We start from the raw sequence: 25,104 nt of genomic DNA on the forward strand, positions 1-25,104 counted from the left end.
ATTAGGCGAAATGAGGCTATTAAGGTGGGTCCTGATCTTTTTTAAAAAATCCGGTGTCTTCTTTTTAAAAAAATCTTGACTGGTGTCCTTTATTTATTTTTTAAGATTTTATTTATTTTTTAAGGTTTTATTTATTTTTTTTAGAGCGGGAGGGAGGGAGAGAAACATCACAAGGATCGGCTACCTCTCGCCTGTCCCCAATTGGACACCCAGGCATGTGCCTTTACCCATATCCAACCGGCCACCCTTCCGTTTTCAGGCTAGTGCCCCACCCGCTGAGCCACACCCGTCAGGGATTAACGAGTGTCTGTTAAAGAAGAGACCTTGTGGACGCACAGAGGCACCTGAGCTGCCTGGGCGCAGAGGGAAGACCATGTGAAGACACAGGGAGGAGGCAGCCACCTGCAAGCTGAGAGAGAGAGGTCCCGAAATGGCAGGAGAACCCAACTTTGCATGCTCCTTGATCTTGGACTTTCCAGCTTCCCGAACTGTAAGAAAATAATTTTTGTCGTTTATGTCGCCCAGTCTGTGGTACTTTGTTATGGCAGCCCAGAGGACTAATGCATGATCTCAAGTGTTCTAGTTTGCATCTCTAGCTCATTATCCTGCTTGCTTTTTATTTTGTCTAACACGCCTGGGGTCCCCTGGCTGTCCTGCTCCAGAGACAGCCCTGTACCACCCCCAGCAGTCACTCGCCAGGAGGCCCGCTTCTGATGCTCCTGTTACTACTCCAGCTGCCCAGCCTCCTAGCCCAGCGGGCGGCAGGTCCAAGCGAGGCGCGGCTCTCAGGGTCCCTAAATCTCTGCCTCCGGGCAAGAGGCGGGCGCTCGAGTTCTTTCGTGGATGTTACTAGATTATAAATGCCTCGTAGCTGCGGAGGAGCAACACAGTCCCGGCCGCTCCTGGATCTGGGATCCCGAGATGCCGGGACCACAGGGTGCCGGGGGCTAAGAGCCGCGCAGCACAAGGGGCTGGGGGCTGCACAGGGACCACAGGCACCGCCCCGGACACGCCGGGGGCACCGGCAGCGACCCGCGTGGGGCACGCCGGGATCCCGCGGAGATGGGAAGACCGCTGCTGCCCGCACCCTGGAACGTGCCCTGCGCTTCGCCAGACTCCCCGCGTAGGGTCTCCGGGACGGCGGTCCGGGGAGGGGGAAGGCTCCGAGCCGCACCCCGCCCCCGCCCCCGCCCCACCGCAGGGCTGCGCATTCTGAGGAAGCAGAATCGAACAGTCGCCTCGGCAGCTGCACAGGAGCTGCGATCTGGGAAGAGAAACTTGTGTCTGTGGCCGGGGCTGTTCGCCGCAGCCCCCATCCCGGCCCGCCTCGAGCTCGAAGGAGGGTCGCTGAGTCCGGACCGGGCAGGGGGCCGCCACCTGGCCGGCTCACACCTTCTCGCTGGACATCCGAAGGCTGAGCCATTTCCGTGCCGTGCAGTCACCGCTCATCGGGGTGCTCCGCGACGGGACCGGCCCAGGACCCCGAGAGGCTGTCGCAGAGGACCCGGAATACGGACTTCCACCCCTCCCGCGTTCTCTCAACCCTCCGGAGACCCCAGCCTCCCCGGACCCTCCGCTGGGTACCTCGTACCGCTGCTCCGTGCTCCCCAGGGCCTTCGATCCCAGTCTTCCTGCCCTCCCCGCCTATCCTGCACCGGGTGTCCCCACCCTAGCTTCTCCAGGCTCCTCCCCCGGGTCCCCAGGGCGGCTCTAGTCAGGCCCCCTCGAGCCCCACGGCTGCCCAGGCAGGAGCGAGCTATGCTCCGGTTCTTGGCGCTGCTGCTCCAGCTGTTGCCTCCCGCAGCGCTCGCCCCGCAGCCCTCGGCGCAGGACGTGAGTCTGGGCGTGGTGAGTGCTGGGTCTCCAGGCTCCTGGGATTTGCAGAGGGGCGCGGAGAGGGAAGCCGATGTCGGACACCTAGGTGAGGGCCGATTCAAATGTCCAGAGTGACTGACTGGGGATGGGGTCAGGGGACCAGGATTCCTGGATTCGTCAGGTTTGGGGCCTGGATTTAAAGACCTGGAATGGGACTAGGGTGGGGGCGTGAGGACTAGATGAAGACTGGCAAACCCAGGGATGGAGGGCCAGGACCTTGAGAGGAGAGCAGGCAGGCACCTGGTGCTGGAAGCCCTGAGTTCCCAACTGGTGAGAGGTAAGGCTTCCAGGATGGCGTGTGAAGGCAGGACCCCATCCCTCTCTGCCCTTCCCGACTCACCTTTTCACTTCTATGGTCCAGGACTGGCTGACACGCTATGGCTACCTGCCACCACCCCACCCAGCCCAGGCCCAGCTGCAGAACCCTGCAAAGCTTCGGGATGCCATCAAGGTGATGCAGAGGTTTGCAGGGCTGCCTGAGACTGGCGTCCTGGGTAGGTGGCCCCCAGCCCCTTCCCAATCCTGCCTCTGCACCCAGCTTGACCATTATCCAGCTGTTCTTAAACCTTGGCATGCACCTGAATCATGCATGGGAGCTATGAAAATGCTGATCGCAGTTCATAACCCAAGAGGTTCTCAAGCATTCTTCTTTCAATAAGTGTTTGTTGAGAATCTCTTACATGAGAGGCCATTTCAACCTCCACCGGGGCAGCAGTGAACAAAGTAGATACGGTCCCTGCTCTCATGGAGCTGGCATTCTAGAGAGAGACGGATACGTTCTAGAGATCAGGAACAGAAATATGCAAGATAATTTCAGATAGTAATTAAAAATTTTTTTTTAAAATCCCCACCCCAAGGATATGTGTATTGATTTTTAAAGAGAGAGGAAGGGGGAGAGAGAGAGAGAGGGAAAGAGAAACATCGATGTATGAGAGAAATATCGATTGGTTGCCTGCTGTACACGCCCTGACCAGGGATCAAAACACAACTAGGTATGTGCCCAGATCGGGGATTGAACCCGCAACCTTTTGGTATACAAGAGGATGCTCCAACCAACTGAGCCACCCGGCCAGGGCAGATAGTGGTGTTTGGAAGAAGATAAAATGTTAATGGTATTGAGGGGCTGTTCTAGTCAGATCAGGGTCATCTGAATGTTGTCGTACGAGTCAAGAGGAGCTCCTATACCACCAAGAACTCATAGGACACAAAGAGGAGGAGCCAGACATGGGAAGATGTGGAAGAAGAGTGTACCAGGCCAGTGCAAAGGCCCTGTGGCAGGCACAGGCTGGGCACCTGTGATGAGAGAGGACTGAGGAGCTAAGCAAGTGCCAGATTGCGGGGAGGAGGCTTGAAAGGTGTTTGGGTTTGATTCCAAAGCATAGTGAGAAACCATGGGTGGGTTTGAAGGAAGGAAGCAACTTGGTCTGTTTTGCAATTTTACGTTCCTCTCTTTGCTGATGGAGAGTAGAGGGTGGGGAACACAGAGGCCGGGGAGGAGGTATTGCAGTGTCCAGGCAAGGGATGATGACGGCCTGGACTAGGATGGAAGGTGTGACGAGAAGTGGTTGATTCCAGGGGCGTGCAGTTTGGAGGTAGAGATGAGAGGCTCCCCTGTTGGGCTGAATGGGGAAGAAGAGAGAGCTGGTGGGATCCTGGCTAGCTGTGAGGGAAGGCATAGTCTTTCTCTGTGCTGTCCCCCTGCCCAGCAGTGTTTGGCATCTCCCTGTGCTCCATTATGCTTTGTGACCTCAACCAACGAGGTGAGGTTTGATGTTCCTTTGAAGATGAAGAGAATTCTGTGAATTGAGCCCAGCTGGAAAAGGGGATTCCAGGCTTCTCCAATCCAGGAGGGGGTAGCTAGCCACAGGAAACCGAGACCCAGCTGGCGTGGGCACTTCAGACTTCACGTAGATGTGATGGGGTCTTGGGAGTATGGTGCAGGGTGTGGGTAACCTAACCTCCCAGGGGCTTCAGCCTCAAAGAAAGGAGTTTTCACTGCACCCCAGGTCTCCTCTCTTGAGTCCAACTGCCAGGGCTCAGGGAGGCAGGACCCCAAGATCCCTGCCTGAGGCTCTGGGCACCCCCTAGAGGCAGCCAGTCCCTCCAGGGCCAGATGCAGGGGTGACACTGCCCAGAAAGACTGTGTCATAATTTGGCATGACTGGCTTCCAGAATCAGAATGCCTGGATTCAAATCCAAGAGGGGCAAGTTTCTTAACCTCTCTGAACCTCAGTTTCCCCACGTAGGACGTTAGCTGGTACCATGATCAGGGCAGGTTGTCCTGCTGATCCTGCACCCCCAACCTTTCCTACAGACCCAGTGACGATGGCCACCATGCATAAGCCCCGCTGCTCCCTGCCCGATGTGCTGGGAGCGGCGGGGCTGGTCAGGCGCCGCCGCCGCTATGCTCTGAGTGGCAGTGTTTGGAAGAAGCGAACTCTGTCATGGAGGTAGGTCTTGCTGCCCACCCCACCCTGGGTGGCCCTGCCTGCTGGGCCCTAGTGTCTGTCTCCCTGGCCATCCTTATTCCCCACTCCTCTTTCCCCAGGATACAATCCTTCCCCCAGAGCTCTACACTGAGCCAGCAGACTGTGCGGAGTCTCATGCACCATGCCTTGACCGCCTGGGGTATTGAGTCAGGCCTCAAATTCCAGGAGATGGATTCTCAGAGCCAAGCAGAGCCTGACATCCTCATCGACTTTGCCCAGGCCTACCACCAGGACAGCTATCCCTTCGACGGGCAGGGGGGGACCCTAGCCCACGCCTTCTTCCCCGGGGAGCATTCCATCTCTGGGGACACTCACTTTGACGATGAGGAAATCTGGACTTTTGGGTCAAAAGGTACAATATCCCTTTTTCCGAGAGGTCCTCTTCCCAGGTCTGTCTGTCCTTAAGAATTAGGTTTAAATTACATTTCTCAATGGGGGCTTTATCAGTTGGGTTTCTCCAGAGAAACAGAACCAATGGGATGTGTGTGTGTGTGTGTGTGCATGTATGAAGTAATTTATTTTAAGGAATTGACTCACGGAATTGTGGGACTGGCCAGTCTAAAGTCTGTAAGGCAGGCCCACAGGCTAGAAGTTCAGGTGAGAACCGATGTTGCAAACTTGAGTCCAAAATGTATAGGGCGAGCCAGCTGGCTGGAAACCCAGGGGGGTTTCTGTGTTGCAGTCTTGGAGCAGAATTGTTTCTCTGGGAAATCTTTTTTGCTCTTAAGCCTTTCAACTGATTAGACGAGACCCACCCCCAGAAGGGGGGGTAATCTGCTTTACTTACAATCAACTGATTGTAGATGTTAATCACACCTACAAAATAACCTCCAAAGCGACATCTAGGCTGCTGTTTGCCCAGGCAACTGGGCACCATAGTCTGGCTAAGTTGACATAAAAAGTTACCCATCCCAGAGGCATGTCAGGTACCCAGTCCCGAGCTGGGGCTGAGGACTTAAAGAGGCACAAACAGCCCTGACCGGTGTGGTTCAGCTGGGAATCCTCTCACAAAGTGAAAGGCTGCCAGTTCGAGTCCTGGTTAGGACACATGCCTGGGTTTCAGGTTTGGTCCCTGGTCTGGGCATGTGTACGGGAGGCAGCTGATCGATGTTCCTCTCTCACATCGATATTTCTCTCGCTCTCTTTCTCCCTCCCTCCCCCTCTCTCTAAAGATAAATAAACAAAATCTTGGCGGGGGTGGGGGGACAGGAAAGAGGCAAAATCACAACAGGGCTGTCCAGCAGCTGAGTCACAAGAGTAGCCGGCAGTCGCCTACGTGCAATGACACAACTGCAGGGAATCACAACAGGCAAGTCCTCGAGCCCGTGGGTGCTCAGAGGAAAGGCGGGTCCGGGCTTTTGGCTGAAGGAGGCTTCCTGGAAGCAGTGGCTTTGTTTGTTACACACACACCTGAATGCTTGCTCACACACAAAACCACACTCTCTTGAGGTACAATATGGAAGGGCCAGCCAGTGCGCTAGTTGAGTCCAGAGTAGTCAGGAATGATCAGGGATGGGAGCACTGGGGTGAGGAATGGTCTGGGATATTTGGGCTGGAAGGCAAAAAATCCAGTGTCAGGAGGGAAGCCATAGAGGGTGGACTGGAGGTATCATACCACAAAGGCCCTTGGAGAGCACGGGGAAGAGTCTGGATTGTAGGGTTCTGAAGGCAATAGGTGTGGGAGGTTTTGCCTTCTAGAAAGACCACTGGCTGCAGTGCAGGGCAAGATAGGGGCAGGGAGGCAGGGAGTTGCTACAGGGTCAAGGTGAGAGATGGTGGGGGGTGATGGGAAGTGGTGAACAGGGGCAGTGGGTAACTCTGAGGGAAGTTTAGTGGGGATGGGCAAGATTGGGGTCTGATTGGATCCTGGGGGAAGAAGGTATAGGAGGGTGGGATGCTGGCCCCTGGAGGACAGAGTCCTGTTAATGCAGATGGGAAATGTGGGAGGAGGAGGACCAGGCTGGGGGAAGGTAGAAGTGAGTTCAGGTGGGGGTGTGTTTACAGTGCTTATGGGCAATCAGTACGGCTGGTGCCCCAGTGGTTCAGTATGTTGTTCTAGAGCTTGAACTCCTTTGACTTAGGTCAGGTTCCCCAGAAGCGAAGCTCAAGATGGAGATTCTTATGCAAGCAGTTTCTCAGGGGCATGTTCTCAAGGGAAAGGGAAACATAAAAAGGCTAAGGAAAGAAGCTGAGCAAGGATGTCGTCTCAGCTCCAGAGGAGCCTGACCTCACCGGAAGGTCTGGAGCACAAATGGTGCCACAGGGTTGGCCGGAGGGGAGGTGCCCAGCTCTCCTAGTCCCAAATTGGCCATTAGCTGCCACCTGCTAGGCAGAGGTAGCCTGTACCTCTGGGGAAGGGGACAGCCAGAGGATGGGCACACAGGCTTGGAGATTTGGGCAAGGTGCAGCTAGCATCCATGATAGTGAGACTGTGTGACACAGCATTTAAGAACATGACCTTAGCCCTGGCTGGTGTGGCTCAGTGGAGTGAGCGCTGGCCTGTGAACTAAAAGGTCGCAGGTTCGATTCTCAGTCAGGGCACAAGTCTGGGTTAGGGGCCAGGTCCCCAGTTGGGGGGGTGGGGCGGTGTGAGAGGCAACAGATTGGTGTATCTCTCACACATTGATGTTTCTCTCCCTCTCTTTCTCCCTTCCTTCCCCTCTCTCTAAAGATAAATAAATAAAATCTTTAAAACACACACACAAGCTTGCAGTGGATCTCAAGGCTGGGATCCTCTGCTGGCTATGTGTGTAAGTTAAGTTACTTGACTTCACTGTGCTCAGTTTTGGCATCTGAGAAACTGGGATAATAATAGCACCTGCTGGTAGTGTGGACTTGGAGATTCAATGAGTAATTCACCTCCAGCTCTCAGCACAGGGCCTGACACAGAGCAGAGCTCCATTCATTGCCAGCCGCTGTGAGAGCTGGGCCTGGTGGCAGGTTTAAGAGAAAGAGGTACTGGGGTAAGGAGGAGAGTGTGGAATGTGAAAGTCAAGTACAGAGCTGTGGAGAGCCTCACAGTAAAGGGGAAAGTGTCAGGGGAAGAGGAATCAAAGAAACAGAAAGAACAGGCTGAAAGGTGATCAAGAGCAAGAGCAAAAGAAGAAGTGGTTAGCAGTGGGTGACATGGCAAACCGGGCCAGTGAGTTACATGGGCTTGGATTTGGTCATCTGGGGATGGAGCGATCTTAGTGCCTGTAGGCGCAGTGGATGGGGGAATGACCCAGACCATAGTGGGATTGGGCATGAGAGGAGCTGAGGAAGTGGACTGAATTTAGACCACTGATCAAAGAATTTGCTGTGGAAGGGGAGGGGTGTGGTTGGGGGGCAGACAGGTCCAGGGAGTATTTTAGGATGAGGGAATCGGGCATTCAGGGATGCTGGATGAGTTAGTAGAAAGAGTTTGGGAATGGATGGATGGCCACATGGACAGATGCAGAAATGGACTGATGGGTGGGGCATTTTTCTTGTCCTAGAGAAGGTGAGTGAGGCAGGGTCCTTGAATAGAGCCAGGCAGGAGGCAGGAGGTGAGCATCTGAGAGAGGAAGCTGTCTGTTCTGGGTGCAGAGGAAGTTACAGATTACACAGGATGACCTGTCTTGATGGAATAGAAAATACATTTGTCATCTAAGAGTTGGGGTTGGGCCTGGACAGCAGCTTGAAGGGCGGAGTGCAGAGAGCAAAGGAGCTTCCTGCTAAGGCCCCGTATTTCCCGTAGCTGCATAGCAGAGAAGGGTACAAGGAAGTGTTGCGGCCAAAGGAGAAGCAAGGCAGGGAAAGTGGTGAGGGTGAGAGATGGGAAATGTACCTGATTAAGACACCCAACTTCCTCCAGTTTCTCAGAAAAAGGACTCAGAACAATGAGAAAACCCACAGTCAACAGGGGAATTCATCAGTACGTTTGAGTGTGACCAAGACCACCTGAAGTCACTGCCGAAAGCAGGACCGCACCGTCAGAGTATCAGCCTCAGTTTCAGCTGCATCATTTAACTTGACCTCTCTGCACCTCAGTTTCCTGGCCTGTAAAATGGGGTTGGAAGTAGAGGTTTTTGTGAGAAGTTAATGAGGACGAGTGTTTGCTACTCCTCTTAGACACACACATTGCATTCTTAGACTCTCATCTAGTGGCCTTTGGTGGCTGAAAGGAAGTTGCTTCTCAGTACACCAGGTCATTTCCAATAAGCCCACTTTCAACAGTGTTGACCCTAATTACAGATTTCCATGAAATAGATCAACGCCTGGGGAAATGTATGCCTCCTGGGGGCTGCCCGCCCCCCCCCCCCATCTTGCTGTCTCTGTCCCCTTTGGCCCTGTCATCTGCTAAACTGGAGCCAGCAGGCAGCTTATGGGTGGATGAGAAGCTGGGATTTGGCCAGCAACGGGGAGCGTGAAGATGCTTGCTTCTGGCGCCTGGGCTAGATCCCCAAGGAAGAGGCCTCTGCGTTCAGAGAGGCTGAGAGTGAGGCTGGCTGCCCAGGCCAGCAGACTGTGGTCAGAGAGTGCATGCTGAAACTTTGGGTTCTGAGAAGATGGATGAAGGCCGCAGTGGTGGGGAGGAGAGGCCAGGACCCCAGGGAGGTGGGGAGGGGTGGAGGCTTTGGGAGGGAGAGATGGGGGAGGAAAATAGAGATAGAGAAGATGTGGGCACTACAGGGGTGTGCAGATGGAAGGGGAGGGGAGGAAGGAAAGACCATGGGGGTGGGAGTGGGGTTCTGAAGGTCCTGGGAACAGAGGCCAAGGGTACTGAACAACATTCCTTATGGGTGGGAGTAGAAGTGGTGGTGGGGGTGGGGGGGCCCTCTGACCACAGGCTGGAGCTGGGAGCGGGAAACTCCAAGGGCTGGGGCTTCCTCTAGAGAGCTGTATGCATGGTCAGGCTTCTGCTTCCCTCCCCCCGCATTGTTGTATTCGGGCTTCTGCTCCTGTGGGGGCGCCTACATCACTCTAAGCTTCTCTCTCCGGACTGTCTCCTCCTGCACTTTCCCGAACCTATTCTATGGATCTCTTTAGCCTGGTGTCCCGGTGTCCAGCACTGCCGAATAAAAATATTTGCTGATTAAGTGAATTCATACAGGAAGGAAGGAATGACTCAAGGAGACTGTGGCCATCTCCGGAGGGTCTCCTGGCTGTTCCTGTCTGCCAGCAGGCCCCACTCCCAGGGGCTTCCTTGCTGCCCCTTACCCGGTTGCCACAGATCCAGCCCACTCTCCCTTCCTCCGCAGATGGTGAGGGGACTGACCTGTTTGCTGTGGCTGTTCATGAGTTTGGCCATGCCCTGGGCCTGGGCCACTCCTCTGCGCCTGACTCTATCATGAGGCCCTTTTACCAGGGCCCTGTGGGCCACCCCACCGAGTACCGCCTGTCCCAGGACGACCGCGAAGGCCTGCAGCAGCTCTATGGTACAGGGGGCTGGGAGACAGTGGCTCTCCCTGTGCGGCCTCTGTGGCAGGGTCAGGCAGCCCACACCTCTCCAACTCTCTTTACAGGGAAAGCACCCCAAACCCCACATGATGAGCCCACAAGGAAACCCCTGGGTCCTCCTCCCCTGCCCCCTGCCCTGCCCCCCGACAGGTGAGTCCCCCTCCAGCTTTGTGATCTTGTGTGAGCTCCCCATGGTTGGTGTCCTCCTCAGTGAGATGGGCATGGTAAGAGTCCCTGCCCCACAGGACTGTCAACAAGGTGAAGTAAAGAGAAGAGCTCTGACCCCTTTCTCCTGATCGTCCCTTTCCTCCTCAGACCCTCCTTCCCTGTCCCTGATCGGTGTGATGGCAATTTTGATGCCATAGCCAACATCCGTGGAGAAACCTTCTTTTTTAAAGGTGAGTCACTTCAGGTCTCCCCTGACCCCATAGAGTTGGCTTCCTACCCACTTAGCATAACCCCACAGCTCCTGTGGGGTTTCCCAGGATAAAGGACTTTCAAATCAGGTGGGTGGGACAGCTCTCTCTGTTGAGCACCCCACACCTGCCTTTCCTCACTCCCTTTCTCTCCCCAGTGCCTGCTGTCCCTCTGAAGCCCCTTGGGAACCTTCCCCCTTCCCCAGGAGGCCAATATCTTTGTTTTCTTTCTCCTAAATTCCAAGGGCCCTTTTTTTTTGCCTCCTGAGCCCAAGCAGTCCAGCTGGCTTGCTTCTTCCAGAGCTCACTTCTTCTACCTGTGTGACTTTCTAAATAAACTTCTGCTTGTATTCAGCGGGGAAAAAAAACCCATGAGGATGGGGGGGGGGGGTGGCGGGTGGTGGTGGTAGGTAAGTGCTGGGCCAGCCGGTCACCCTAGAACCACTGGACCTTGATTTCCAGATGAACCTCTCACCCAGCTCCAAGTTCCAGCAACACATAAAGGGGGACAAGACCTTTTGCCATCTCATGCCCCATGCCCACCCCTTTTTCTCCCACAGGCCCCTGGTTCTGGCGCCTACAACCCTCAGGACAGCTGGTGTCCCCCCGACCTGCCCGGCTCCATCGCTTCTGGGAGGGGCTGCCTGCCCAGGTGAAGGTCATCCAGGCTGCCTACGCCCGGCACCGAGATGGCCGAATCCTCCTCTTCAGCGGTGAGTGGGGCGCAGGCGGGTACAAGCGGGGCTCGGGAGCCGTTGCCCTCAACAAGTCACTTTCCTGCAGGCTCCGAGTTCTGGGTGTTCCAGGACCGGCAGCTAGAGGGCGCCGCGCGGCCCCTGGCCGAGCTGGGGCTGCCCCCGGGCGAGGAGGTTGATGCAGTGTTCTCGTGGCCGCTGAACGGGAAGACCTACCTGGTCCGGGGCCAGCGCTATTGGCGGTACGACGAGGCGGCCGCACGCCCGGACCCTGGCTACCCTCGTGACCTGAGTCTCTGGGAGGGGGCACCTCACACTCCTGACGATGTCACCGTCAGCAACACAGGTAGGAGAGCCCGCGAGGAGGGTCTGAGACCCCAGGACTGCAAGCTATTGGCCCTTGGGGTTGGGGCTTGAGGTCATCCTGGGGGATTTCGGGGAACCCTCGAGGGGGGCGGGGCTCGGAGCAACTTGGACCAGCCCTGCAGCATTTCCGCCCGCCCCGCAGGTGACACCTACTTCTTCAAGGGAGCCTACTACTGGCGCTTTCCCAAAGGCAGCGTCAAGGCCGAGCCGGACTCCCCCCAACCTATCGGCCCCCAATGGCTGGACTGCCCGGCCCCCAGCGCTGGCCCTCACTACCCCAGGCCACCCAAAGCGACTCTCAACCCAGGAACCTGCAATTGTCAGTGCGAGATCAACCAGGCCTCGGGGCTGCCATCGATGCCCCTCCTGCTGCCCCTTCTGCCCCTGATGGTGGGGGGCGTCACCTTCTGCTGAGGGTGGGGGCGTGCAACGCTACACTGAGGGGGCCGGGTTTCCCACCGCGGGCCTGTAGGGGGGTTGTGATCGCTGCTAAGCCTCATTCTCTGTTCCCAGGGGCGGGATCAGCATGGATTCAGCTGGGAATAGATGGGTGACAGGGACACAAAGTCTGGCCCTGGGACCCAACACAGGAAATGGTCGGCCCGGCTGCTCGCTGCCCCCTCAGGTCTGTCCTTTTCTCTAGAGCGCAGCCGGCGGACGCCCTGTAGCCCTAGCCCTGCCCGGCAACAGCTGCTCACACCTTTTGGGTCTTTAGAGCAGCGGTCCCCAACCCCCACTACCTGTCCGATGCCAGGAGCATGTGTTCTCCTGATCTCCCCCTCCTGTTGCCCTGCCCCCTGCCCCCTCCCCCTTGGGCGGGGGAGTGAGTGAAGCTAAGCTCACCTGAGCTCCTGCCTCCTGTCACCCCCTTCCATAAAACCGGTCCCTGGTGCCAAAAAGATTGGGGACCGCAGCTTTAGAGGACAGGCCTGATTGGGAAACTGAAACCCAGCCCCCCTCCTTTTCCAGAGGTTTCTCACCCTCTTCTGCTTCCACCAGGTCCCAGTCAACACCACGTGGATGAGGAACTGGGACCCAGCCCTGAGGCCACCCCTGGGCAGCAGTGCTGCTTGTTCTAGGTGACACTGTTACAGAACAGACCTGGGGAGGGGGCGGACAATATACTGTTACGGAAAGGACCCTCCCTTTTCTCTCTCTGGGGGTTCCCCCCCCACACACACCTACTAGGTTCTCAATGCCTGTCACCAGAGGAAAAGACGTCTCTCAATGTTAGAGACTGGTGAAAAGGAAAGAAATTCTTTATTTAAAAGTTATACAGACTTAGAATGATGACTTAATGTCTTCATTAAAATACTAAGTCCTTTAGAATACCCACAGACGCACACAGTCCTTCCTTCCTTCCCCCTCTGCCCAGTCCGGGGTACCGGATCTCAGGGAAAGAAGTAGAAGTCCGTGATTCACGCTCCCTGCACCAGCAGCTGTGTTGCTGCCATGGGGTCCCCACTCTGCCAAAGCAACGTGGTCCTCTCCCTTCTCCTCCAAAACCGCGTGGTCCACCCTCCCTTATGGCTGCCGTGCCTGGGTTTAAATCCCAGCGCCAGTCTTCCTCTGCAGCCCCATTTCCAACTCCTCCTACAATCAGTTACACCAGCCAGCATTCCCTATTCTTCCAGCTTTGCTGGGCTGCCGTAGTAAGTCTGGGCAGGTGTGGCCCCATGGCACGGAGCCAGTCTTCTCTAAGCTCTCATGCAGGTGCTGTAACCCGGGGTGTTGCCTCCCAGTTACAACTTGGGTGGAAGTCACTCCCATCCCCCTGGCTCAAAGCAGGGCCACAGCTATTTAACATATCCATGAAACCAGTTAAAGGTTATAGATATGTTAAATGACCATGCCAGGGGTTAGCTGCAAAGCTGTTGCTATACGAAACAGCTCTCAATGGCCCTGCTCCTTGTGTCCCTTCCCCTAGCTCAGGCGTGTGGGGGTGAGGACATCCTATATATGTTTTTCTAATATTTCATGGACACCTTGAGTTCTGGACCCCATTACAAATCCCTATTTGGGGCCCTCCTCTTGGCTGCACCCTGTTACAACACCAGTGGCCACAAGGATGACCTTCCACAATTTGGTCCCTGGACCACATTGCTAGTCACCACCCCGGACACAGCACTGTTCCCATTTAATAGAACACCCTCTTATTTTTAAATACCTCTTTCTGCCTCCACACTGGGGCGTCTGCAGTTGCCTGCAGGAGAACTCTTAATCCGGGGTCACCAATTCCTCAGCACTCCTGGGTGGTGAGTGGGTGAAACCTGGGCCATCTCATTCACTCCCCACTCTCTCTGATGTTTCTCTCTCCTCTTTCTCTTTCCCTTCCCCTATCTCTAAAAATAAATAAAATCTTTAAAAAAATAAAAGCTTATCAGCAAAACTCATCAGCCCCACCCACGAGGACAATAAAAATGTCCGGAGAGAAAGCCCGGAACTTGACAGACCTGAATTGTTCTGGATGTGGAATCCAGGGTTGAGGGGCCAAAAGGTGGAGGATGGAAGGAGAATGAGTGGGAGGAGGACGCAGAGAGAGGAACCCGAAAGTTGGCTGGGTGAGGGGAGCCCTGACGAGGAGTGGCCCGTGTACAAACTGAGGCTGCTTTCAGCGCTACACGGATATTTCTCCTCCTGCCTTTAAGAATTTATTAAGTCTATTATGCAAAAATGCCGTGACAAATTTATTATTTTTAAAATGGTACAGTCTCATAATCAAAATTAAAAGCTTTTGTTCTTCCAAGAACACCACAAAGTAAAAAGGCAACCCACAGAGTGGGATAAAGGATTTGCAAATGATATACCTGATAAAGAATTTATATCCAGAATATATAAACTACTCTTAAAGCTTAATGATAAAAAGACAAATAACCCAATTTTAATAAGGGCAAAGGATCAGCATAGACATTTCTTCAAGGAAGATATATGTATTGAAGAGAGAAAGCGTGTCCACATGGATACTTGTACATGAATGTTCATAGCAGTGTTTTTTCACATTTGCCAAGAGATGGACACCGCGGATGAATGGATAAAGTACGGCCTCCCCACGCCGTGAAGTATTGCTCAGCCATAGAAGGAATGAAGCTCTGGCACACGCTGCAACCTGGATGAATCTTAAAACTATTACACGAAGTGAAGGGAGCCCTGTCACAGCCCCCCTGTGCTTCCCTGTCACTTCTGTTCTCTCTCGATTTTGGTGCTGCCATGTGTGTGCACAGCCCCTGGCGGGGCGGGGGGGGGGGGGGGTGAGCACGGAGGGATGGCTGAGGGTTAAGGAGGTGGTAGCTTTTCTGGCACCAGCCTCCTGGCCTCCCAGACCAGCACACAGTGGCCAAAGCTCTGGCCTCAATTTCATGCATAATGAGGAACCACCTGAGCCTGGTGCTGGCCTCAGAGTCCAGTCAGCCAACAAGCAGGTACAACCGTTGTGGTTTAGCCACCGGGGGGGGGGGGGGGGGTGCGGGGGGCAGGAATTGCAGGGCCGAACCTCTGCAAGAAGTCTTTGTGTCTGTGGAGCTGCTGGCAGGAAAGTAGGCGGTTCCATGTGTAAGCTTCTCTCAGGACCTGGCTGGACCCTGAATACACCCCATCCCCACAGGAATTTCTTTCCTTACCTCTGGAACAGCAGCAGGAACCACGTAACAGAGTCTATTGTAAAGTCCACCCTGGACAGACACCAGGCCAGAGTGGGACTTCGAGCGGGGTAGATTTTACAACACGAGTCCAGGTGACTTTGAGAGTACATTCATTAAAGCTGGGGACAGTGAAACAAGGAAGGGCCTAGGACTGAAGAAGCAACAGGAGACAGACTAGGTGGGGCTGCTGTCAGCTCCCTGAGAAGTCAGAGAAAAGGAGGCCTTGGAGACAGGTTCGGGGGCTTAGCCCGGGATGAGCTGCTGCTGCCCATTGCTTCCCTGGCGCATGTCTCATGGGGTCCTTTAGAGTTTAGGAGATGCGTGCCTGTGGGGGCCGAAGAGGAGGAGGGGAAAGGAGAGGGCATGCTCCTAGGAGGGAGAGGAGCTGGGTTCTTCGGTTTGAAGGTTTTTTATTTGTTTGTTTTTTTGGTCTGGGAGTTTAGGGGAAGTCTTAGGGGAGATTTCAATAGAATAGTCATCAATTTTCCAGGTGTGCCCTTTCAGGGTCGTGGTCTCCAGTGATTCATCAGAGCGAGGGCAGGGGGTCCATTAGTCACAGCAGCTGGTCCTGGCATCGCCCACCTGGCTTTGCTGCTTTTCTGGGCCTGGAGCTGAAACAACCGAGGCCCGGATATTACTTCTAGGGAGGTGACATTTTTTATCTGGCTGTAAATTGCTTTTTGCTGGGCTAGTTTGTTCAGCTGTCTGTCTGTCTCCCTGTTCCACTTGTCCTGGCTTACTGGCCTGTCCCAGTTACTAATGTTGTGCTTATGGTCTTAGTTATGTGAATGTTTGAGTTCACTCAAGGGGCTTGTAGTCTGTCCTGGTTTATGATTACATTTTAAAAGTAATAAATCAGGCTGTAAAGTATGTATTATCCAACATATATTTGTATCCCGATTCATTGTAGATGTTGATAAAGTTCCATTATTTGAAAAGTTTTGCCTGAACCTAAGTGAATTGTGTGGAAATACACCATTGTGTAATGTGTATTACAAATGATAGAGGGCCAGCTCAGAGTGTGCCTGTAGGGTTTCTGTAGGTACTAACTTTGAATTGATAATGCTAACCATGTGATTTAACTGAAAATTTATCTTTGACCGTATTGTGAATTGAAGTGACTTCTGTTGACCCTACTAGCACTTATATTTCTTTTCAAAAAATGTAAGAAATTTCCAAATGAAACATTTAAAAATTACATTGAGTACACCGTTACATGAATACAGCACTCTGTCCCCGGAAGGCATGTAACGTAGTACCACACTGAAAGCAAAGGGGTTGCCGTCTGAGCGGCAAAGGCGTTGATGGGTAGTGGCCACCAGAAGGGTCACCAGACTCTACCTGGTCTCAGCAAGGAAATCCCTTGATCTGCTGCTTGCCCTGGGTGCTAGAAAGGAAGGCCAAAGAAGAGGATTGCATTCGATATCCCTAATCTAGTCCAGAGCTTTCACTTTACGATAAGGAGTGTGATGCCCACAAAAGCCATATTCCCTACCATGTTAGCGATTAGTCTCGGGCCAGCATCTAAGGCAAATATGAAGCCATTTCAATACTTTGGATGTTTTTTTTTTTAGATTATTTCTTGCTTCTTTTAATCCCTGTTATCAATACAGAACTGACCTCATTTTGTTCTCTCTGGCATCATCAAGTTAGTGGATTGAATTCCTCCTCATCCTCAATTCTCTCTGCATCCCACCTTTAATTTTTTTCCCTTAGACCAGTGATTTTCAACCTTTTTCATCTCATGGCACACATAAACTAATTACTAAAATTCTGCAGCACACCAAAAAATATACTATATTTTTTGCTCATCTGACAAAAAAAATTACGTATAATTTTGATTCATTCACACCGAATGGCTATTGTGTTGACTGTTGTCATTTTCTTATGTGACAGTCTAAGGGAACAGAGGCCAGTGCCCCTGACTAAACGGCCAGGTAGTGCATGTTTTAAAAATCCTTGTGGCGCACCAGCTTCCTGTGACACACTGTTTGAAAGCTGCTGCCTCAGCCACTTTTGGTCACAAGTAGACATTTATCTCATTGTCTCTCTTTTGATCAAATATTTTCCCTTCTATTTTTGGTTTTATTCCTGATTAAGAGAAGACTGTCAGGCCCTGACCAGTGTGACTCTGTTGGTTGTGTGTCATTCCACAAGGTGAAAGGCCCCTGGTTTGGTTTCCGGTTGGGGCACAGGCCTGGGTTGCAGTCCCCAACCGGGGCCGGTAAGAGAGGCAACCTATTGATGTTTCTTACAATGTTTCCCTACCTTCTCTCTCAAAAAATAAATAAATAAAAATCTTAAAAATATAAATGAGAGAGAGAGAGAGAGAATTACCAGTATTGTAACACCAAAGTAAAGATATTAAGCTCTAGTAGCTGGTTAATGTATGCTGAACTTTAACTCTTGTTATGTACAAGTTTCAGCTTTGCTCAAAAACAGACACAAAACCAAAACTCTCCATGGGAGGGGGAAGCAGGCCAAGAACGCCTGATGGGCAGGAAGAAGAAGGTGGGACACCCTGGCAACGCAGCTTTGCATTTAGAGGATTATGGGTAGTTGTGGGTCCCCCACTGCCAACCAGCTTCGCAGCAGGCAGGTTTTATTTCAACTGCTAGCATTTTCCATTTGCATTAGGTACCAACATTCCAAAACAGGTTTCCAATAATCATCCAGAATCTGGGATTTTAAATTTCATTCAATTCTAATCAATTTAAACAGGAACATATGGCTAGAGGATACTGTATTGGACAGCACAGATTAAGGTCGACTCCAGAGAAAAAAATTCCAAGGTGAGGTTCCTTGGCCCTATCCATGGCTGGCTGTGACATCTGGCCACCCCCGCTCACGTACACACCACTCTGGGCATTTGTGGGGTGGGGGAATGCTCCCCAGGTCTGTTCCCATCCAGCCTGCCTTTGAAGGTGCTGGGATGGGGGAGGGAGAAAGCTACTACAGTGTGGGACAGTGGGGAAGACAGCAGATGGCATTAGGGTGAATGTAGAAGGAAAGAGGAACTGCTTTCAGAAGGCTGTTTTAGGGCTCTGCAGTGGCCGCGATGGAGGTATTGAGGGCCACACAGAGCTTGCTGGCGGCCCTGGGGTGTTGGAGCCCCAGCCTCACGGCCACATCAGCAGAGGACAGGGACCAAGTTACGTTACGCTTGACCTTAAAGCAGCAGGATGGCCGGAATTAAATGGGAGAGATGCCATCGACACAGAGTTCTCCTTAAAAATTTTTAATCAGGCATTAGCTTCATGACTCGAGTTGTCCTCTAAGTAGAGAAGATAAATCATCACCGGGAATGGTTTAATATGAACAACAAAGTCCACATAACCCCTCGAGTGACTGGTGGACTGACCAAACGAGACGTGAAACTGGCTGAGTTCATTGGAAAAGCAGCTGCTTCTGTGTGACTTCTTCCAAAATGCATGTAAAATCTTATGAACATCTTAGGTGCAATGTATTTTGAAGACAACTTACATGAACCATTTAAGTTGTAAACTTAGTTCATCTTCATACCACATTTTGTAAAATCAGTGCTTAAATACAAAAAAAAATTTTAAGGCTGTTTTACTTGGGCATTTTGAAATACATTCCTGAGGCCAGGAAGAGATGCTTCTGGGGAAGGGAAGAACTAAGGCAGGGTTAACAGGAGCCAAAGGGATGTGGGGGTGAGGCTTGGCAAGGGAGGTGGTGCAGGGACCTCTCCTGCAGGCCTCCGCTGCAGAGGAGGCCAGGGAGAGGCCCACAGGGTAGGCCTGGAGGAACCCGAGCTAAGCTAGTACAGGGTCTCCCGGGAGTGGGTTCTCAGGTGGCGCAGCAGGTGGGAATTGCGGCTGAAGCTGCGGCCACACTGTGTGCAGGAGTAAGGCCTGGCCCCCGTGTGTACCAGCATGTGACGCAGTAGGTTGCAGCTACGACTGAAGATCTTACCACACTCTAGGCACTCTTGAGGGGGCTCCGCCTGCCCGGCCGCCGCATCCCCTGTGCCTGCATGGGTGGCCAGGTGCCGCTGCAGGTGGGCGTTGCGTCGGAAACTCCGGCCGCACGTCTGGCAGCCGTAGGGCCGCTCACCGGTGTGGCTGCGGCGGTGGCGGGCCAGGTTGGAGCTGTTGCGGAAGCGGTGGCCACAGGTGTCACAGGCGTGGGGCTTCTCCCCAGTGTGGATGCGCAGGTGGCGTGCTAGGTGGGCACTCTGGCTGAAGCCTTCGCCGCACTGGCTGCAGCGGCAGGGCTTCTCGCCAGTGTGGCTGCGCCGGTGGCGAGCAAGGTCCTGAGTCTGGCTGAAGGTTTTGCCGCACTGGGTGCAACGGTGGGGCCTTGGGCCACCGTGGGTCAGGAGGTGGCGGGCGAGGCTAGCTCGGCGCACAAAGCGCTTCCCGCACTGCTGGCAGCCGTAGGGCTTCTCGCCCGTGTGAACCCGCTGGTGGTAGACCAGCTGGGAGCTCTGGCTGAACCTGCGGCTGCAGACCTCGCAGGAGAAGGGCCGCTCGCCCGTGTGCACACGCAGGTGGGCCCCCAGGTGCTCGCTGCGCCGGAAGGCCTTGCCGCAGTCGCTGCACACGTAAGGCCTGCGCTCTTCGGGGCTCTGGTGCAGGTTGTCCGAGTTCTCCGAGCGCTGGTGGCCCTTGTCTTTGGCGTGAATCCGCAGGTGGCGCTTGAGGCTGGAGCGGCGCTGGAAGGTTTGGCCGCAATGGGAGCACAGGACCACAGTCAGTTCTGGCGCTTTGGTCTTGGTCTCCGTGGTACAGGACGCCTTTTGGTCCCGGGCGTGAGCCAACAGGTGCTGCAGGAGGCTGGTCCGACTCTGGAAGCCCTGGCCGCATTCGGCGCACAAGAAGGCCGGCTCAGAGTGTGTCTGCAGATGCTTGTTTAGGTGTGAGCTCTGGCGGAAGCGGTGGCTGCAGAGGTGGCAGGCATGTGGCCGCTCGTCCGTGTGTGTGCGCATGTGCAGCTTGAGGATAGAGTTGCGGCCGAAGGTCTTCCCACAGCACGGGCACGGGAAGGACCGCGAGCCAGGGTGAGACCGCAGCTGGTGCCCTTCCAGGCGGGCCAGCTTCGTGAAACTCACCCCACATTCCGTGCAGATGAACTTCGTCTCTGCTTGTGGCTTGGAGGTCCCTCCGGCCGCTTTGGCCTCTAGAACATCACTGTTACCATCAGGGGACTCTCCTCCTTGAGAGCTGCTCACTTCAGGGCCCTGCCCAAGTGACTGTGCACGGGGCTCTTCTGTCGCCCCTGGGCTACCTTCCTGAGACTCTGCTGAGACGGCAGCAGACCAGGCAACCCCTTCGGGCTCTTCTTGAAATGCCTCGGCTGGGGTTCTGCTTCCAAATCCTGTAAAAGAAGCAAACAACAGGATTGGTCAGGTCTTTTCCCATGGCTCCTGGGATTCACCAGAACCTCCGTTGCCTGGAAGTGGAAAGAAACCTAGGATCCTGCAGAGCTGGGGGGTTGGCAGAGGGTATGGGGTAAAAAGCAAGCGACATGCAATTCACCACTGCACCTGTTCACAGTGTGCAGTTCTGTGCCGTGAGACACACTCACTGCCTGCGACACATTCCTGCGTCAGAGCCTGCTTATTCCCCCACGTGGAGACCCCACACCCGTTAGCAAGCACTCCCACAGCCACGGATTTGAAAAGCTCGGAGTTAAAGAGGTTGATGATTACACCACACACAAGGAGTCTTTGAATGTATACAGAGTGGGGTAAAAACAGGTTTAGTTGTTTGTATGAAAAATAATAAAATAATAATACAATAATAATATAATAATAATAATAATAATAAACTCCATTTCACATAGTCATTTTGCCCCCCACACATGTCTGTATGTGTGTGTATATATATCTATATCTATATACATGAGGTCTGTCCAGAAAAAGTCCAACTGTTGTTAATAAGAACGGTTTGCAAGACATTGATGTAACCTGGCAGCCAAGGAGAATGGACTGGAATGCTCATGTGTGAGCAATGACGACCTCACCGTACTAGTCAGTGGGGGCGGTAGATGACGTTGAGTGAGCCTGTGTACTGTGTGGCTTTTACATTCAAAATGACTGAGAAAGTAGAGCAGTGAATCAGCATCAAATTTCCCATTAACCTTGAACACTCCTCTGCAGAAACTATTCATATGATTCAGAAGGCTGCAGTTACGGGCAACTGGTGATTGGCAGCTTCATCACGACAATGTGCCCGCTCATGCATCACATCTCATGCAGAGCTTTTTGGGGAAACATCAAATCACCCAGGTGACTGAGCCCCCCTACAGCCCAGATTTGGCGCCCTGTGACTTCTGCCTTTTCCCAAAACTAAAATCACCTTTGAAAGGGAAGAGATTTCAGACCATCGATAAGATTCAGGAAAATACGATGGGGCAGCTGATGGTGACTGGGAGAACTGGGTGAGGTCCCAAGGTGCCTACTTTGAAGGGGACTGAGGCGTCATTTTCCTGTATACAATGTTTCTTGTATCTTGTACCTTCTCCAATAAATGCCTCTAGTTTTTCATATTATGTGGCTAGATACTTTCTGGATAGACAGACACACACACACCCACACACATCTCCAGAAGATACCTATATATTCTCATTACAATAGCCCATTTTTAGCCAAAGAGGTCCAAATGTATGGAGGGTCTTGAGGGTCTGGAGGTTTGGGAATCACCTCCCAACAAAAAGAAAGAGGCTTCACTAGTCGTAAGATCTGGAAGGGGTTCTTACCCACAGGGTGCACAGGCCATGCCTTCTTCACTGGGACGTCTTCAAAGGTCAGGGACTCCTGTAGGATGAGGGGCAGAAACCCACAATGAGTGAGGAACAAGGCTCTGAGACCTGAGGGAAATGAAGAGCTTTCTAGGCTAAAATTCAGGAAGACATGGATTTGCTGAAACCGCAGAAGCAATGAACATTTGGGGCAGAAGAGCATCCTGGAGTGAGGGGACAAGCCCAACTCACCAGAACAGCTGCCAGCTCCTGATCGTGGGAGTTCTCCTCAGGCCACAACTCTCGGTCCTGGGGGGCTGGCAGCACTGGGAGGGGGAGAAGGAGCTGTGAGAAGCCAGCCTTATCCACCAGGAGGCTATGAGGACATGTGCTTCTCGCCAAGCACCTGTGAGAAGCAGCTTGGCGCTCATCTATTCCTGTCCACCCCAGAGGCTGCCCACTTGGCTGCCCTCCTGGCCTCCCAGCTCCCACCTTCCCTTGGGCAGTAGCTCCTCACCATTCTCTTGCAGGGCCTGAAATGTCCTCTTGGGACCTGGGCTCAGTGGCTGCTTTGAACGTGCAGGACGTCTCCAGGCCCCCAGCTCAGCAGAGTTGGAGGGCCCTGGCTGGGGTGGCAGGAGTCCTTTTGTTGGCTCCAGGGCTGGAGGTTTTTCTGAGGGCACTTCCTTTTTGGGGCTATGGATTGAGACCTGGGAAGGGTCCCCCTGTTCTTCCAAGGTGATGTCCGCACGGGGACAATTCTTGCCAGTGTTAAAACTAAAATCCTGTTAAAAGCATACCATGTTAGGCAACAGACAGGGTGGTAATCCATGTGTTGCTGACTTCCAAGGGAAACAGGACAAAGGAGAGAGTCAGACAGAGAAGGAGCTAGGAGTTTAAGAAGGAATTGGCAATGGGAGGAAAGTAGAAAGTTCAGCGATTCTTAATGGGGCCATAAAGTCCCTGTCTGTCCAACCAGCTGTCCAGCCCACCTGGCTGACACCCTCTTACCAGTGGCCCCACGTCAATCGACTCCCTCTGGACACCCTCCAGCAGCAGCACCACTTCTTCGCCATCCCTCAGCTGCTGGCCCTGAAGCCGGGCCAGGAGGTGTGGCGGCAGCACGCTTAGGAACTGCTCCAGCACCAGCAGCTCCAAGATCTGCTTCTTGCTGTGTAGTGCTGGCTGCAGCCAGTGGCTGCAGAGCTTCCGGAGCCGGCTCAGCGATGCCCTGGGCCCCATGTCCTCCTGATACTGGAAGCATCTGAAGAGCTGGTGAGCCACTTCTGGTCGGAGCCTTATCTCTGGCTGCCTGGGATCCTCCTGGCTGGCAGCCTCCTCCTCCTCCTCCTCCTCCTCCTCCTCCAGTTTTACTCCTCCGAGCTGCTCTGGCTCCCGCTCAGCAGGGACAGTTTCTACAAGCATCCTTCACCTTGGGGGACACCTCACCACAGCTCTTCCCACTCTTGGTTCTCTCTCCTTCTCTGCTCCCACACCTGTGGTGTTAAGAGATGCCTAAAGATGTGGCCTCCAGAGGAATTGTTTCTCACACCAGCCATGGGTAATGGCTCAGCCAGACCAACGCACCAAAAGGCAGAGAAAATGGACAGCTCTGTATTACTGTTCTCTCCCGCAGCAGTTAGAACTTTGCCTCACTTTACCCCAGCAACCCAAGTTGGCATTCCCCCGAAAGAGGACAGTTTGGCTTTCCTTGCCTCTTGATGTCACGCCAGAGGGAGTACATGGCACGACCGAAGATGGGTCCTTACCAAAATGTTCCATCGCAATCCAATTCTGCCTTCAGGCCCAACTTCCAGTGGAAAGGGCATTGTAGAGAAGAACAAGTCAAATGATCCCTCAAGGAAACAATCAAGTAAATCCTAGACAGGATATGACCCGGAGCTGCTGGCCCAGGGTCTTGGGTCTACGTCATAAAAAGCAAGTGTCTGTGGGGGCGCATTGTTCTAGGGACCAACGCCCCTTACAACCAAATGCAAGAAACTTGACTGGATCCTGATTTTTAAGAGGTTCTCAAAGATATTTGGGGGTCAGTTGGGAAAATTTGAACGTGGGGCACTAGATGACAATGGAAATGAATTTCTGAGATGGGATATTTCAGTTTTGTGGCATGTAGGAAATGTCTTTATTCTTGGATGTTGAAGGGTTTGGAAATGAAGGGGCATGAGGGTTGAGCCATATTGATGGACCAACATGCAAAATTATAGCAATTGCTCTTTCAACTTGTCTGGAAGTTTAAGAATTTTAAGGATAAACGGTTAGGGGGAAAGCTCATGCATATGAGGGGGGACCCCCCAAAACTGGCATTATCTTCTGGAGGGTGGGCCCCTTGTAGTACAGGCTTCCCCCATTAAGTGAGTGTTCTAGGAACCCATCTGTATCAGTGGACCAGCTAGTGTTGTTGGGAGAGGCTGTGTTCAGCATCAGTGAGTTTTCTTGAAGACTCTTTCGATGAGTTTGCCCATTTCATGATGGGTGATTTACGAGCGCACCTGCCTACATCACCCTGAGTGTTCAGCAGTTTTTGACCAAAAATGGCATGACCCCCATGCCCTGCCCTTCCTGTTCACCTGAGTGACTTTGTTTTGTTTCCCTGATGAAAAAAGTCCTCAAAGGGAAGCATTTTGCCGATGTGGAAGAGGTGAAACAAAAAACGGCAGAAGCGCTAAAAGGCATCAAAACTAATGAGTTCAAAACCTGTTCTGAGCAGTGGAAAAAAGTCTCGATAGGTGTATTGTATCAAATGGAGAGTACTTTGAAGGTGACTGAAGTCTAAACATGTAAGAATAAATACACAATATTTTAATAAGTAAACTCAGTTTTTTGGGGGTCCCTGCTCATATGATCTCTTTGACTAGACATCCTGACCCTCACTTCATGGCTCTGGAGGTGGCTCTCAGCAAGCAGTCAAGGCCAAGGCCCCTCAGCTGACCAATGCAGGGCTGATCTACCTGATGTTCCAGTCTACTCACCTCCTCATCCATCCCCAGAGACTGAAGTCAAGATAAGCCAAGGAGCTGGGCCTGGGGGATGTGTCTCCAGATGAGACAGGCTCACAGCTTGCGTACATGTGTCAGTGTCCCCGAGGCAGGCCAAAGCTGCCTTGCCCATTTTGGAGGTCCCTAGTGGGTGTACCCATGGGATCTGGGTTATGGGCAAGAGAGGTAGTCATTTCCTTTTCTTTTCTATTATTATTATTTTTTTAATTCTAGAGTCTTCCTTGGTCTGCTCCTCTGGGAGGAATCCATCTCTGTGAGCCTGGCCAGCAATAAAAAGTGTTTCTGACTGGCCACCAGGGGGCACTGGGTCCATGTGATGGACAACTGCCCCCTCCTCTCCTGGCAAGTTCCAAAGGGTTCTGTAGGGCTACTCCCTTCTTTTTGGGGGTAGCCCAGCTACCAAAGGGGGAGCTGCCCCAAGTCCAGTCATGCTCACAGGGACTCAGTTTTGCCCCTCAGCGAATGGATTACCCTTTTTTGAA

At 53.1% G+C, this 25,104-nt stretch overlaps 2 protein-coding genes across 4 annotated transcripts; one reads left to right on the plus strand and one right to left on the minus strand.

Moving 5' to 3' along the window:
• The first annotated feature begins 1,226 nt into the window (after positions 1–1,226).
• MMP25 (matrix metallopeptidase 25) lies at positions 1,227–14,111 on the plus strand. Of its 2 annotated transcripts, XM_045189631.2 has the most exons (11): positions 1,227–1,848; positions 2,237–2,369; positions 4,190–4,325; positions 4,424–4,716; positions 9,587–9,763; positions 9,851–9,935; positions 10,101–10,183; positions 10,762–10,914; positions 10,985–11,242; positions 11,405–11,652; positions 11,776–14,111. In XM_045189631.2, the coding sequence occupies exons 1-11, from the start codon at positions 1,759–1,761 to the stop codon at positions 11,806–11,808; spliced, it is 1,689 nt and encodes a 562-aa protein (XP_045045566.2). In that variant the 5' UTR covers positions 1,227–1,758; the 3' UTR covers positions 11,809–14,111. The 2 variants fall into 2 exon arrangements, with proteins under 2 accessions (XP_045045566.2, XP_024409158.2); XM_024553390.3 differs by having other exon boundaries at positions 11,405–14,111.
• A 4,570-nt stretch (positions 14,112–18,681) lies between these two features.
• Positions 18,682–23,030, minus strand: ZSCAN10 (zinc finger and SCAN domain containing 10). Of its 2 annotated transcripts, XM_053928488.2 has the most exons (5): positions 22,617–23,030; positions 22,123–22,390; positions 21,858–21,922; positions 21,624–21,681; positions 18,682–20,240 (listed from the first exon to the last, which is right to left on the minus strand). In XM_053928488.2, exons 1-5 carry the CDS (start codon positions 23,028–23,030, stop codon positions 18,682–18,684), a joined length of 2,364 nt encoding a protein of 787 aa, XP_053784463.2. The 2 variants fall into 2 exon arrangements, with proteins under 2 accessions (XP_053784463.2, XP_071078325.1); XM_071222224.1 differs by lacking the exon at positions 22,123–22,390 and having other exon boundaries at positions 22,752–22,869.
• Between the last annotated feature and the right edge of the window lie 2,074 nt (positions 23,031–25,104).

Source organism: Desmodus rotundus, chromosome 1, assembly GCF_022682495.2.
Source record: "Desmodus rotundus isolate HL8 chromosome 1, HLdesRot8A.1, whole genome shotgun sequence".
In the NCBI taxonomy this organism is placed as follows: domain Eukaryota; kingdom Metazoa; phylum Chordata; class Mammalia; order Chiroptera; family Phyllostomidae; genus Desmodus; species Desmodus rotundus.